Source organism: Ailuropoda melanoleuca, chromosome 16 (assembly GCF_002007445.2).
Source record: "Ailuropoda melanoleuca isolate Jingjing chromosome 16, ASM200744v2, whole genome shotgun sequence".
NCBI classification, from domain to species: domain Eukaryota; kingdom Metazoa; phylum Chordata; class Mammalia; order Carnivora; family Ursidae; genus Ailuropoda; species Ailuropoda melanoleuca.
In genome coordinates this window covers 25,030,745-25,047,309 of record NC_048233.1, presented here as the reverse complement: position 1 = coordinate 25,047,309, position 16,565 = coordinate 25,030,745, and the positions used below count along the sequence as shown (strand labels likewise).

The following is a 16,565-nucleotide window of genomic DNA, read 5'->3' as shown; positions in this document are numbered from 1 at the left end:
AAAGGGGGAGGTCATGTGAAGACAGAGGCAGCCACATGCCAAAGAATGCCTGGAGCCACCAAAAGCTGGAAGAGGCAAGGAAGGATTCTTCTATAGTCTTCAGAGGGAGCACGTCCCTACTGACCCCTTGATTTCAGACCTCAGGCCTCTAGAACTATGAGAGGATACATTTTGTGTTGTTATGAGTCACCAGATTTGTGGCAATTTGTTACAGCAGCCTTGGGCAACTGATACACATGGCCAGTAAGTGTGTGGACTAGAGCTTCAAGTAGGTTTTCTGATTCCAGGACTGTGACTATTTTCATCTTATCTAGTGCGTGGATTCACATTAAGAAATATCTAGTCCCTATCACTGTCACTTCCACAACTCAGTAGCACCTTACTAGTGAGGTAAGGTTTATTATCACACAGACGAAGAAACTACAGCTAGATTTTCCAAGTACTAGATGACTCCACTCTATCTTACTTCTTTGTGAATAAACAGCATTTGCAATTTCAATTGCTTCCAACCTAATCTTTTGCCAATGTATTCAAAGGCAGTGGGAACACTGCGACGTGGAGGAAAAACACTTCATCGGGTATGGAGCACCTGAGGTCCAAGCCTTGTTCTAGTCCTGTGGCTCTTGAGCCACCTGACCACTCTAAAGCTCAGTCTCCTGTTCTGTAAGAAGAAAATGGAACCAGATCATCTCCAGAGTTCTGTCTATGTCCAAGAAACCTACAATGACATTTCTTGTTTTCAGCAATCGGTTTACTGTAATGGTCAGGACACCGCAAAAGAGTCAAAAGTCAGGAAGTAGAAATAAAATATTTTTTAATAGCTAAAAATATTTTTAATAGGATTGAATAAATAGAGGTGTGTGTGTGTGTGTGTGTGTGTGTGTGTGTGTGTGTGTGTTTTAATAGCAAACTACAAGTGTGCTGGCATGAACTACGAAGCCTAAGGGCATTACTTTCCGTTTTTGTGCAAAGCTCGTATGTCTGAGTGTTCCATAGGCACCTCAAACTCAGCAAGCAAAGAACTGAACTCATCATATTTCCCTCTACCTTGTCCAGGTTCGCATCCTTACATATGTTTCCCCAATTCATCCAGATGCTTCTCTAGGAACCTGGAAAGGAGTCCTTGAGTTTTCACGGCAGATATTCTTTTCCCTCTTCATGACTCGTGTCGCATCTACTTGGTGTCCAAGCCCAGTAACGCCTATCTTTTAAAGCTGTACCCTTTTCTCTCCATCTCCATGGCTGTCGGTCAGTGTCTTGCTGTGGTCCTCATCACTTCTTGCCTGCTAGTGGCATCCTGGCTTCCAGCCTGCATCCTGTGCTGTCCCCACCTCCTTAGGATCCTTGCCGCCTGCTTGCTCATGACATCTTTTCTTTCACGCTTCCTGTCTCAGAACCCAAGTTCCCTTTGGCCCCTTTGTCTTTGCATGTACTGTCCCTTCTTTCTGCAATGCTTTTCTTCTATCCAGTTTATCCTTCCAAACCCCGGGTTTGTGTTCCTGGTTATCTACTTGTAGAGAACCCACCATGCACTTGGTGGCACATCTGCTGCCTCTAGTGTGGACTTAGCACGCACGGTCATTCTCTTGTCTGAGTCCCTACTAGTGTGTGAGCTCACTGAGGGGAAAGGGTTTGAGATAGATAGAGACAGAGATATCCTCAACACTTCACAGTGCCTAGAACACAGTGGGTGCTCGATACGTGGTATTAGAATAAAAAGACTTCCTATGTTCACTGCAGCGCTATTTACAATAGCCGAAATATAGAAGCAGCGGCAGCATACTTCAGTAGAGGAATGGATAAAGAAGATGTGGTACACACACACGCACACACACACACACACACACACATACACACACAGGAATATTATTCAACCATAAAAAAGAATAAGATCGTGCCAATTGCGACAACATGGATGGACCTAGAGGGTATTATGTTAGGTGAGATAAGTCAGACAGAGAAAGACAAATGCCATATGATTTCACTTATATGTGGAATCTAAAAAGCAAAACAAAGGAATAAGCAAAACAAAGTAGAAACAGATTTATAAATACAGAGAAAAAAAAAACTACTGGTTGCCAGAGGGCAGGAGAGAAGTAGGGGGAGGAGATGGAGAGGTACAAACTTCCAGTTATGAAAAAAAATAATAAAAGACTACAGAAGTAAGCAAATACATTCTGCTTGTGAGAGATGCACCCAAGAGCAGGAAATAGGAAAGTCTGCTCACTCGCCTGGCATCCGAACTCGACACCATACATATAGTGCCAGAGATTGGAAAATGTGAAACCAGAGCAAAGTACTCATTTCTAAATATTGGGGGGGCTTTGATGGTTAGATATGGCAATTTTGGCAGCCTGGCTAAAGTCTATTTTGTTAATTAAACCGACTGATTTTTTTAAACTTCTGTTAACTCTGTCCTTTTTCTGAACCTTTAAATTGTATGATCTTATTAAAAAAACAAATGTAAGATTATACAAAGACCTTCTGTTTTGCTTCCAGAGAATAAGAAAACGTTTCTTTCTCAAGAAGTCACACATTTGTCCTTTTATTGGCAAAGAGCCTGGTTTATTAATACTTCTGTTAATTATGTAACTGCATGTGATTTATTTTTATATAATTGTAGAATTTGCCATATAAATAAATTGATATAAAGAAATATAGCCAAGGAGAGCACATATTGCATGGAGCACTGGGTGTTATATGCAAATAATGAATCATGGAACACTACATCAAAAATGAAGGATGTACTGTATGGTGACTAACATAACATAATAAAAATTATTATATAAAAAAAAGAAATACAGCCAAAAAATTTTAAAAGCCTTTTGGTAAACTTTATATCTTGACCTGAAGTTTGTAAGAGTCTTTTTGCCTTATACCCTGAGAATGTAGACTATTTAAAGATTTTATTTATTTGACAGAGAGAGACACAGCGAGAGAGGGAACACAGCAGGGGGAGTGGGAGAGGAAGAAGCAGGCTTCCCGTTGAGCAGAGAGCCCAATGCGGGGCTTGAGCCCAGAACCCTGAGATCATGACCTGAGCCGAAGGCAGATGCTTAACGACTGAGCCACCCAAGTGCCTCGAGAATGTGGACTACTTGGTAAAAATACTTCACTCTTACAGAGTGAATAATTTTATTCTCTAATTAGACTTATTCTGATCTGAACTGAGTCAACAAGTGATGTTCACTGACGGACAGGGTTCAGCAGGGCACATTACACTGGGTATACAGGGAAGTGTCCTGGCAAAGTGGGTCTAATGGTAGCAACCCCTGCCTGGAGGCCAGCAACAAGCCTCCCCATACCCCCTCCACACCCCCGGCCAAAAAAAAAAAAAATCAGATGATACTATTTATAGAGAAATACCTTCAACTCATGTGTTCCCTAAGATCATAGTGCCTCATACCTCAATTGCCCTATTTCCTTTTCTCATCTTAAGCCTTCCTAAAATCCCCATCCTAAGTCTCCCTTTCTAATTTCATTTCCTATTTTTTTTTCCCTTAGAAGGTGCCTGTCTCTCCTTTCACTTCTTGTCTGTCTCATATATCTATTCTCCACATCTCTAACTCCGTCCCCACATGCCCTCTATCCCCTTCTATTTCCTTGTTTACTTTCCTGAAGAGTCCTTAAAGATAGGGTCCAGCTTAGGATATTCTTTGGTGGCCTTTCTTTCTATGGATTTACAGAATTAGCCATCCTTGAATCCAAAATACATTCAAAGGAGAAGTAGTCGAAGAGATCAATCCTGAGCTTCCTTTTGGGGCCACATAAGCCTGGGAGCAGACAATCCCACTCTATCCTTCCTTTATGTTTTTCTGACTGGTTGAAACCAATGATCAATGGCTTGGGGAATCTATGGAGACATTTGCTCAACGATAATAAACTGGGTCTGCCTCAGCCATGCTTTGCTTTGATCTAAATGGTGGTGAAAACATAGACCCTTTCCAGGACAGTCTCAGGCGTTTGTTGAAATTTCCTCCATCACCTGTCAGCTGGGTGACTGAATTTCAAAGACCGAGAGATGTTCAGACTGAATGAAGAGTAACTAGATCTCTCTCATGCTTCCTGTTGGAAGGCAATCTGGGAGCAGGGGCCAATTTGACACGTGCAATTTACTCTGAGGTGAAAAATGTCACAGGTTTTTCACAAATCCCAAGGACCGAGGTAACATACTAATGCGCAAGTCCTTGCGTGGGAGGGGTAGCAAGTCCCTCATGTGATAACAGCCTCCCTCAGAGGAGACACTACCTCCTCGTGGTTTCAAGCTCCTAACACCCTGCACCCATTATGAGGAAACCCTCGGATATTTCTTTACCACGCCGAGCTATGAGATGTCAAGTTCTTCTCTTCATCCACTGTGACATTTAAGTCTCCCCCTTACCCATTTTGTAGTCTCTGTCTCATGAAAGAAGTCAGTTTGAGGCTTTTCGGAGAAAATGTTGTCCTCATCCTCTGATCTGTCCAAGATGTGGTCAATTTTGATAAATTCCCGTAACAAACTGCAAGCCACACAATCAGGACAGATGCTGTTATTATGCCTGAGGTGTACGGTTTAGGCCTGCCCTAAACATTTCTGGAGGAAGAACACTGGACTCTTTCCCAGCCCCCAGGGTGCCTGCTGCCCCTGCACTGATCTGACTCTGTGAATCATGTCCAGCACAGACCGCTGCACAAACAGGAGGAGAGAGGCTGGGTAAGTATTTGCTGACTGAATCGAGAAGCGATTTAACAGTGAGATTTCAAATTCCAAAGCCATTGCAGCTGCGTAGCTGTGCGTGCAAATGTGTGTGTAAAATAAACAATAAATAAATATGCCTTTAAAAAAAGTAGAGTTAAAAAGTGTCCTGTGGTTCAAAGACCATGCAGAACGGAATAAGTCTGCGATCCCACCTTGATCTCTAGCCCCAGATGTCCTCCCTACAACATTTACTAGTTTCTTTTTTCTTTCACAGAGATTCTATGCGCAAATAAGCAGCTATGTTTATGTAAATATATACACCTTTTTAAACATACGTGAGAGAATATTATACACACTATTTTGTACCTTATATTTCTTTTTTAACAACTCTTTGCATCCATACAGAGCTGCCTCATTTTATTTTATTTTATTCTGTTTTATTAGAGATTTATTTGTTTATTTGAGTGAGACAGAGAGATCACGAGTGGGGGAAGGGGGAGGGAGAGAGAATCTTCAGCAGACTCCCCACTGAGCATGGAGCTGGGATGTGGGGCTCAAACTCTCACCCTGAGATCGACCCTGAGATCATAGCCTGAGCCAGAATCAAGAGCTGGATGCTTAACTGACTGAGCCACGCCGGCGCCCCTGCCTCATTTTAAAAATGCTTATATGGTACTCCATTTGGGGGCCATACGCTAATTTGTAAGTCAATTCTTTATTAATGCATATGTGGGTTATTCCCACTTAATTGCAACTACAAACAGTGCTGTACTGACTATCCCTACACATCTATGTGTCGATGTATATGCGTACAAGTGTATCTGTTGAAAACACTAAAAATAAATTGCTGGGTCAATAGATACATATACTTTAAATTTTGATAGATGTTACCAAGTTATGCCGTAAAAAGTTGAACCCATTTACACTTCCAGCAAAAATGATGAGCGTGCCTGTTTTCCATTCCTTTTCTACAATCATGTATTATTAAAGTTTTTAATCTTTCCAAATCCATGTGCTTAAACTGGTATCTCATTTTAGTTTTAATCTTTTTTTATTAGTGAGGTTAAGCATCTTTGCCTTTGTGTATAAAACTCATTTGTATTTCCTTTTCTACGGTAAGTGTGTTAATATCCTTTGCCCATTTCCTGTTGGACTACTGTTATTTTCTGGAGTGCATATGTGTGTGTATATATGTACACACACATGCTCACACACTCACGTATACTTCTGAGTGAATCAGTCAATTTGTGATGGAGGTCTATGGCAGTAGTGTCCAGTCTATGCGTGTTGAACCCTGAGGTGGGGCACACTTTACATGCCTACCCTGCATAGAAAGAGGTTTTGGAATCTATAAATATTCCTATGGACTGAATAAATATTGCTTATATAAATAAATACTGCTCTAAGTTTCCAAATGTACATACAACTGTTATTAATAAATTACAAATGCATTTAAAAACATCTTTCATGTCATAATAGCTTTTTTGACATATGAGGATTCTGGAAAATCTTTAATAAATTTCTTCCTGGTTATTTATTTATTTATTTTTTAAAGATTTTATTTATTTATTTGACAGAGAGACACAGCCAGCGAGAGAGGGAACACAAGCAGGGGGAGTGGGAGAGGGGAGAGGAAGAAGCAGGCTTCCAGAGGAAGAGTCTGACGGGGGGCTCGATCCCAGAACTCCGGGATCAAGCCCTGAGCTGAAGGCAGATGCTTAACGACTGAGCCACCCAGGCGCCCCTTTCTTCCTATTTAAAAAGGTTGTTAACCATTGGTTTATATTAGAACACATTTTTATCATGTACTAACAAATGCATGTATATATTTACATAACACTCTGTGCCTTGTGTACTCTACGAAGTATTGTAAATGGTTTATATATTTTGCAGGAGAAGATAATAAAGGCACAAAACAATCAAAGTATTTTTGCAAATTGAGATTAGAGCCTTGACCATTTCTATTCAGCTGACGTCCACCTGGTTCATGACCGTAGGCCCCTTTAGTGTCTCACAAAAAAAAATTCACGAGGTCAAAATTAGAAGAATCGTAGAGAAGACTGTCAACCCCACCCCTGAACTCGGTAATCTCATTATTTGCATCCTGCTGTCTGGAGGAAGTGTCCGGACACACCACGGAAACTGCCCCTGGGAGCCCAGGCTGCACTTACTTCTGCATTGCACCTTCAGCCACATCCATATTTTGGAGAAAGCCATTGTTTTTCTCAGCCAACTGTTGTTCCTTTCCAACTGTCGTCATCTGCAGAGATGTCCCGTCACTTAGCTTCACGAGCGCCATTTCTTCAGCACTGCAGGGACAATGATGCCAACAAGAGGGCTTTCTCCGCAGCATTGGCAACTGCATTCCCCGTGCTGATACACTGAGAGCAGGCGTATTAACCCCTCTCCTTCCCAAAATGGCCATTAGTTGTAAGGGACCTCAAAGTAAGCTCTTAGGTTTCTCTGTTCAGATATATACAGGAAAGCCTTTGTGTGTGGCTGTTCCTTAGGACTTCTCTGGGGAACATGAGGGTTGTCTGGGCCTGCAAATGTGTATTTTGAATCTTTGAATGGGAATATTAGAGAGCAATATAAAAGAGTCAGGCTAGGGAGATGGGAAAACTTCACTTTTATAATCTCTTTCTGATCACATATATATGTAATTGTGAAAAATAGAAAAGGAGAAAGAAGGAAATAGAAACCACTGGTACTCTGAAGATAAGCAGAGATACCACACAGGTATCCAGACAAAATTAATATTGTGTTGTATTTATTTCCACTTCTAAATTTCATATTTTTCTTATTCTTTTCCTATTGTTGACAATTAGGTTGTTTCTAAGTTTTTACTAATATAAATAAAATAGTAATGAATATCCTTGCTTAGTAACTTTCAGTGCATCTCTATTATTTACTTAGGATACTTCTTTAGAAGTAAAACTACTGGGTCAAAGTGTATATGTATTTTTTTTTTATTTTTTTAATTTTTTTAGAGAGGGAGAGAGCATGCGATAAGAGAGAGGGGTAGAAGGAGAGGGAGAGAGAATCCCAAGCTGTCTCCACACACAACATGGAGACCAATTCAGGGCTTGATCTCATGCCTCTGAATTATGACCTGAGCTGAAACCAAGGGTCAGTCACTTAACTGACTAAGCCACCCAGTCACCCCAAAGTGTATATGCTTTTCTAATTTTATTTAATTAATTAATTTATTTAGAGAGAGAGGAGGGGGAGGGGGAGGGGGAGAGGGAGAGAGGGAATCTCCAGCAGGCTCCCCACTGAGCACAGAGCCTGACACAGCAGTTGATCCCATGACCCTGAGATCATGGCCTGAGCTGAAGTCAAGAGTAAGATGCCCAACCAACTGAGCCATCCAGGCACTCCTGTATATAGATTTTTAAAGATTTAGAAAAAATATTCCCAAATTACTTTCTTAAAGTTTCAACCACTATACACCACCAGCAGCTATATATGAGAAGGGGAACTTTCACTCCAGCTGGAAAGGCAAGTGTTAGCAGGTGGCAGAGGAGTGAATTGTGGTGGGAGACATAAAGGTGAAAGGAAATAGAAAGGGAGTAGAGAGGTGTGAGACAGGTTCTAGAAAGCTCATATGAAAAGCTGTAAGAAATGATCCATACGAAACATAACTCCGAGTTATCGGCAGGAATCACAAGGATTGTACCCACCACCAAACAGGAGGAAACCTTCTCCTCTGGAGGGTGGCCTGGCCCCCAGGACCCTAAGAGATAGAATCCCTGAGGGACCAAGGGGACTGTAGACTGATGGAAGGGAAGGGATAGCAGGGATTTCCCCTGGAAGGGTGAACTATGGTTTAGATGAAGAATGGTAGAAGGAGAGACGCTTGGGGAACCTGAGATTTTGGAATCATCTGGGCAGCCAATGGCCTGGTCCATCAGTCTGTGGCAAATTGTACTTTGTCTTTGACCAGTGTGGGGATCCACAGTGGATGTGGTACGAAGGGGACTCCTGTGAAGGAGGAGCGAAGGGAAAGCTAGAACCTTTGATGTGAGATATCTCCATCCTTCTTAACTTTGAGTATGACAAAAAAGAATAAAAATTTGATCTCTTTCAGGAGGGACCCTGTGACCTGCCCAATTTTATCACCGTTCCTATCTGGACAGTGTCATCTGTTTCCTGAAGATGTCAAGCATTACTAAGGCAAATCCAAGCTCTGAAAGATGAATGGTCATAAAATCTGCCTGATTTCATGCCTCTTTCCTGTCCAAAAATTAGAATACTGTGCAAATAATATTTCCTTATTTTGGTAATTCTTTGACATCCTAATAGCTTCCATTGGATAATTTAAAAGAAAACCTGTTTCTCTCAGTTCAAGTACCTACACAAATTCTGTGTCCATGCATTTTCTCTTATTTCACACACACAAAAAATCCTAATGATGGCTTATGTTTGTGCAGCTCCTAATAGATTACAGTGCTTCTCACATATTATCTTGTTCAGTTTCCACGACAACATGGTGAGGATGGTATTATACCTGTTTTATGTGTGAATCATCTGAAGCTCTGGGAGATGGTGTCATTGACTTAGAGTCATACAGTGGGTTAACAAACAAAGCTCAGACTTAGAATTTCCATGTCCTCACAGCTACTCGTAAGGGATTTCTCCACCCCAAAAGATGACGTAGACAAGGACTCCCCATTAAAACTTTCTGTGATGTTGGAAATCTTCTCTATACTGTTAAGTACAATAGGTACCAGCCACCTGTGTCTATTGAGCACTCGAGATCTGGCTAATGCAAGTGAGGAATTGAAATTAATTTAACCTAAATAAATTTAAATTCAAATAGCCATATGTGACTGGTGGCTACCATACTGAACAACTCAGAATTTTCTAGACCAGGAATCAGCAAGCTATACCCTGAAGGCCAAAGTCATTCTGCCACTTGTTTCTTAAATAACATTTTATTGGAACACAACCACACCCATTCCTTTACGTATTGTTTGTTTCTGCGCTGCAATGGCAGACTTAAATGGTTGCAAGAGATGTAAATTTGGCATGCAAAGCCTGATATTTACAATCTTGCTCCTTACAGAAAAAGTTTGCCAACCCCTGTTCTAGACCCTCACCTTCTTCTGTGATGGTGGGTGTTTGCTACAATGAATCAACTGGATGCAGTGAACGAGAGCTTGAGTTTTGGAGAGTCAGTCTGAGTTCATATCACAGCATCAGCCCTTGGCTGCTGGGCATAATCTTAATGGTCTAGGTCTTACTTTTCTCATCTGTAGAACTGGGCTAACATTACTACCACTGGTGTTACTAGAGTTGTGAGGAGTAAGTCAAATAATTCTTATTGTGCTTAACACGGTGTTGGATAGATACAAACACTTGGCAATGTTATCTATTGAAATAAAAACAGTAGAGATGGGAGCTATTAGTAAGGTTTCTTTAGCTTCAAATATACTACTACTACTACTGCTGCTACTACTATTACTACTAGTACTACTATTATTACTGCTACTACTACTGCTGCTATTACTATCACTACTACTACTATTACTACTGCTGCTATTACTACTACTACTATTACTACTACTACTACTGCTACTATTACTACTACTGCTACTATTACTACTACTGCTACTATTGCTACTACTACTATTTTTTTTTTTAAAGATTTTATTTATTTGACAGAGATAGAGACAGCCAGCGAGAGAGGGAACACAAGCAGGGGGAGTGGGAGAGGAAGAAGCAGGCTCACAGAGGAGGAGCCTGATGTGGGGCTCGATCCCATAACGCCGGGATCACGCCCTGAGCCGAAGGCAGATGCTTAACCGCTGTGCCACCCAGGAACCCCGCTACTACTACTATTATTACTACTATTACTACTACTGCTATTACTACTACTGCTACTACTACTAATGCTTACACATGTGCAGCACCTTTAGTTTATAAAGAACTTTTACTAAGTTGTTTCATTGGATTCTCACGTCCACCCTGAATGGTCAGGCAACCCTGGCAGACCTTATTACCTCCATTTTTTAGATGCAGAAACTGAGACTCAGACATGGTCCATGATTTGCCCAAAGTTTTATTGCTAGAAAATGGTAGAATCAGGGTTTTAAACCTGCAAGTTTTGGCTACAAGTGTGGCAATTATCCTACTTTTATACATACATTTGAAGCCCAATATGTTTTAATAGGTTACTTAATAGCCGTCTCACCTCAAAAACAAGCTAATTTTTGAAGCTAACTTTTTTTTTTTTTAAGTAATCTTTACACCCAATGTGGGGCTTGAATTCAAGATGTCGAGATCAAGAATCACACGCACTACTCACCACGCCAGTCAGGTGCGCCTAAAGCTAGCTCTTGACTAGTTCTGTAGTTTTGGTCCTTGCTGCTCAGTGTATGGTCAGCAGACCGGCAGCATGAGCACCATCTGGGAGCTTGCTATAGACACCCGGAGTCTCGGGTCCTACCCTAGACTCACTGAATCAGCATCTGCATTTTCACAAGATCCCAGGTGACTCATAAATGTATTAAAGTTTGGAAGTATTCACACTCTAGACTTTTGAAACTCGAATCTGTCTTCTCCTCTCTACACCCTATCTCTTCAAGCTTGTATGTTTACACCATTGGCCTCTAGGATTGTTTGGCACAAATGGAATGAATCCCTCCTCCTTTCCCCAACCTCATCAAAATCTTTAAAATTACAAATTTGGTGGGATGCCTGGGTGGCTTAGTTTGTTAAGCATCTGACTCTTGTTTTCTGCACAAGTCATGATCTCAGGGTGCTGAGATCAAGCCCCATGTTGGGCTGCGTGCTCAGTGCAGTCTGCTTGGGATTCTCTCTCTCCCTCTCCCTCTGTGCCTCTGCCTCTCCCCTCACTCCATGATCAATCTCTTTCTCTAAAATAAATAAATCTTTAAAAAATAAATAAAATTACAAATTTGGACAAGCATTACTCAAAAGGAACAGATCAACTATTTTAAAAAACAGCTGATGAAATCTGTAACTTACTTTTCTTGGGGGATTTTCTCCAGGCCTGGCTGGTCACTCAGATCACCCTCTTCAGTACCTGCTAGCCAGACAATTTGGGGTCCCAGAAATTTTAAAGCATGGTTCCAATAATCAAGGATTTGATGTCACCATAGACTCCTGGCCAAGTTATGGTGAGATGGTACAGCTGTGAAATGTATATATGCCTGGTGATATCCTTGTTCTTCCAGATTTGGCAGTCACAAATAACCTCTCAATTCGGTGGAGGTAGACTAGCAATAGTTAAGTTTCCCTGGAAAGTTCTGGTGATGCCAGATCCACCTTTCCCCATCGCCAAAGGCAAAAATGGGGCCATTTATGAGTGGTACACACCTAGGCAGTTGAGTTTGCAGTTGGACTTGCCCTCTCTGACATTCCATGTGGAATGTGGCAAATGCAACCCTTCAACCCCCTCTCACAAGGTTCTAGGGATGCAGCGCTCTCCTGCTTTCGTTTAACTTACATCTCCAGCTTGTCTCCCAGCTTCCTTGTGTCTCCTGCCAACTCTTTGGAAACTAAATCCAGCCTTCTGTCCATCTGTCTACTGATACAATGCTCTGGGATGTCCTTCCACCTTCAGCTGCTTCTGCCATGCCCACTCCTTTCACCTCCTTGTCTGAACAAGGCATCCACGACCTTCTGCATGACTTCGCCCATTCCCCGCCCCCCACCACTTAGCAGGAATGAAGAAGCAGTTGATCTGGCAAACCAGGGCTACTCCTACTTTATGGTTCTGTCATCTACTCGTCTTTGAAATCCATACTTCCTCTTACCATTCTCCACCACCCTCTTCCACTTCTTCCAAGACTTCAGTACCAAGTTCACATTTTCCTGGTACGTCGTCTTCTCCTCTCATTCTTGGGGAACTCAGCACCCATGGGAAGGGGCTAACATTCTGACTTCAGGGGTCCTAAGTTAAAAGCTTTCCTCTACAACTACCAACATTACTTGGCAGCATAGTGATGAAATCAGAACAACTTTTATAAGCATGAACTTTAGAATGAGGTCAGTGTTTCAAACCAGGCTTTGCCATTTATTAGCTATTTGGTTTTTGCAAAATAAAACATTTTTTTTTTTGTCTGAAAAGCATGTTTGAGAATACCTGCCTATGTGGTTTGTCAAGATTAAGGTAATAATTTGAGGAGGAAGTTTAGGGTATTGCTGGATGATTGCTTGTGCTCTGGGTGGAATGAAGGCTCTATAAAGACAGCGATGACTGTGTGCTTTGTTGACTGCTGTACCCCTGGCACTAGTACCAGCCAGTACTAGGCACTCAAAAATATTTTGTCAAAGAAATGAAATGAATACATATAAGGTAGCCATGTTTTCTATGTCAGTATTTTAGGTCTTGTCATCACCCTGAATATTTCCTCAGCTAAAAGCTCAAGGTCAGATATCTCACCTTTCTTTTTTTGGGCTTTCTATGCTCTCCACCTAATTAGAAACTCAGAAAAATTGTGACCTCCCATAGTACCTTCTAAGCCAATCTTCAGTTTGGGGTTCCTGTCTCATATCATGACTATACTCATACCTTTGGTTGTCTCAAATAAACCTATGCTTCTTTAAGAAAAATCACGGACACCTAGGTGGCTCAGTTGGTGAAGCATCTGCCTTCAGCTCAGGTCATGATCCCAGGGTCCTGGTGTCTGAGCCCTGCATCAGGCTCTCTGCTCTGGGGGAGTCTGCTTTGCACTCTGCTCCTCTCCCCCTTACCCCACGTGTACTCTCTCTCTCAAATAAATAAATAAAATCTTAAAAATAAAACAGAGACAAAAAAGAAAAAAAAAAAGAAAAATCACAAGATTCTTATGAGTGGCTCCACCACAATTTAATAACAACAACAATAATAGCTAACACTTACTGAATACTTACTAATGTGCCAGACACTTTTCTAAGTGTTTTACATATATTACCTAATCCAATTCTTACTACCTTTCAGAAAGGGAAGGATGTGGGATTCAAACCCAAACCTGGTTAGTTTGGATCCAAGGACCACTGTATATGACTGTTTTCACATTGGGTTCTCACTGTTACTCAGCACAACTTTACACATCTCTTGTTGCTCCCAGGTATGTGTGACCAACAGCTGTTTTCTGTCTTCCTTGGTTCCTTTCCCTCTCTGCCCCACTCCCAAAATGCAGCCAGCTCCCTCTGTGAGCGGTGACCCAGCCTCCCACATTACTGCCCTGATGGAGGCCACCTGATGGGAATGCTCTCCACTGCCAAGCAGCTGCTTTGTGTAGCCTCTTCCGCATTCAGCACATCCGTATGTCTTCCTCATCCTCTCCCAGGCCCTTTGAGCTCAGGTAAAGTACTCTCCACTCTTCTTCCTCAGGCTCCCTTGATTCAGACCCTGGGGGTCTTATTCCACTTCTGGCATTCCACTAAGGAGTTCGCAATTTCTTTGAGGAAACAGACATATATCTTGAAGCTCTGCCTCTGCAGTATTGCTTTGCCTGTGGGAAAACCTTGTCTTGCTTCCCCTCTTGTAGGAAAAAAGTCTTTCACTCTATGTATTTGAATTACCATCTGAGCTCTCTCCTTTTAACAAAAATTTCTTAAATGTTGATGACTATGGTTGCCATTTCTCTTGTTCATTACATATTCTTATCCTAAATGTTTTTAATATGGCTTCTTGATTATAAGGTTTTCTTGTGCGTGGGGTTTTTGGGGTGTTTTTTTTTGGTATTTTTAGAGCCTTTAATAATCTATTTCTTTGGTGGAGTGGATGCTTATTTTTTTTTTAAAGATTTTATTAATTTATTTGAGAGAGAGAGTGATCAAGAGAGAGAAGGAGTCGGGGGGGGGGCAAAGGGACAGGGAGACACAGACTCCCCGGTGAGCAGGGGGCCCGGTCACTGGGCTCCATCCCAGGACCCTGGGGTCATGACCTGAGCCGAAGGCAGACGCTTAACCTGGATGCTTATTTTTGCATTTACTTTAATAATCCAATTTCTTTGGTGGAGTGGAAGTAGTACACTTTGTTTCTCACACTTACTTGATCCCACAAGTTTTTCCATGCTCAAAGCACTGTGTTGCATGGACTACACTTTGCGAAACCGTTTTTAAAGATTATAGGTAATGTAGGTGAAGTTCCAGGCCCACAGGAAGATCTTGTAAGCAGTAGCAACCACAGTCATAGGGCATCCCCATCGTTGCATCTTGGATATCACGACTGGGCAGCTTTCTCGAACTATTTCTAGACCAATGTCATAATCTCTAAATGCTCAGAAAACCTTCTCCCAAAGTCTGAAGTTAGGTCTAACTTCCTAGCATCTGTTCCATCCCAGGGAGAGGTTCTGGTTCTGATCCCTATGTAACCTCCCTGCCCATCACCAGACCACCTCTAGCTCAGCTAGTCTTGAGATGCAGCACTCATATCAAGAAGGACATTAGAGGGGCACCTGGGTGGCTCAGTCGGTTAAGCATCTGATTTCAGCTCAGGTCATGATCTCAGGGTCCTGGAATCAAGCCCCACAATGAGCCCCAAGTCAGGCTCTGTGCTCAGTGGGGAGTCTGCTTGTCCCTCTCTTCTTTTGCCCCCTCCCTGCTTGTACTCTAGCTCTCAAATAAAAAAGTAAATAAAATATTTTTAAAAGTTCAGGGCATTAGATCCCTGTGAAAACCCTACACTGTGAATGTATTGGCAAAAGGCCTCATTGAGAACCAGAGATTTCAGAAATTAAACCTAGAAGGAGTAAATACATGTTTATTAATCAGAACCTTTAAAGAGTACCTTTCCATGGGGGGCTTTGTAATATTTTAATTCACTTTCTAACATTCTTATGAAACCAGTAGTTAGATCAAATAATCTGCTTTGAATGTGCCTCTTTTTAAAACTTTGCCAGGATGGAGAGATATCTGCAAGTTACTTAATATCTCTGAGCTTCCCTTTTTTCATGAACGAAATAGGTAAATGTCTACTTCACAGGCTTATTGTGAATAGGAAGTGGGATAACTGTGTATAAAGCATTTGGTCCAGTCCCTGGAACACAGCAGGCACTGAAAAAGAGAAGTGACAGCTTGGAGGAATAAAATATATGAAACGTCAGGTGGTGAAGGTCTTGACCGCCAAGATAAGAAGAGCATTATTCATCCTACGTCTGGGAAGCCCTTGGCTTCCAGCCCTTTAATAAAATGATCCTGTTTTTAGGAAAGAAAAAGTTGAAAGAAAGAGAGAAAGAAAGGAAAACTACCGTGTTCTATGGTATTCAGGAAAGGTCTTAGAAGCCAAAACTCTCTTATTAGACCCTAAACAAGAGTGATGTCAGGTTTGGAGCTATAGGGAGCGGTAGAGAACACGTATAATGAGAAAGATTAGGTAAAGTAGTGCCTACAGCTTCCCAGATATTTAGGAATAAAACATCAGGGTGCAGTTCTCCTATACGGTGGTATCAGCATCCTCATCTCTGCTATCAAATATTTATCAGATGTTATTGAATCTAGGGCACTGTGCTAAATAAGGCGGGGGAAGAAAGGATATCCAAGACTGTCTACCTTCAGCTTAGAAAAAGATAAAAATTAGTAACAGTTAGTATATGTGGAATGGCAAGAGCTGAATGGCATTTATAGGATTGCTGTAGCATTGCAAAGCAAAGGGATTATCGGAAGGGTGCCTACCTAGGGGTAAGGTGGCTTTTCTAATACTTTTAAGGAGTTTCCAAAAATAAGTGTGACTGAACCAAATGTTGTTCAGATAAACAAAGAATAGGGAAGAAAGTTTTCTGGGGAATGGGACCTATCTTAAATACATCGCATGCCAACATAAGGAGTTTGAGCTTAAACAGAATTTGATGAGGAGATAGTTTTCCTGACAAATTTAATTGTATTTTATTCAGATGTAATTTAATTGATGTTTTGAATCAATTAAATAGGA

General features: G+C 41.5%; 1 protein-coding gene across 1 annotated transcript in view; it reads right to left on the bottom strand.

Annotated features, from left to right (window-relative positions):
* The window catches only part of SMCO2 (single-pass membrane protein with coiled-coil domains 2), a 34,210-nt gene extending 22,168 nt beyond the window's left edge, over nucleotides 1-12,042 (bottom strand). The window contains exons 1-3 of the mRNA XM_019797355.1: nucleotides 11,672-12,042; nucleotides 6,850-6,987; nucleotides 4,382-4,499 (exon numbers count right to left, since the gene is read on the bottom strand). Of these exons, the coding sequence (XP_019652914.1) occupies nucleotides 4,382-4,499; nucleotides 6,850-6,977 (246 nt within the window). The 5' untranslated portion in view covers nucleotides 6,978-6,987; nucleotides 11,672-12,042. The remainder of the gene's footprint in view (nucleotides 1-4,381; nucleotides 4,500-6,849; nucleotides 6,988-11,671) is intronic.
* Nucleotides 12,043-16,565: the final 4,523 nt, after the last annotated feature.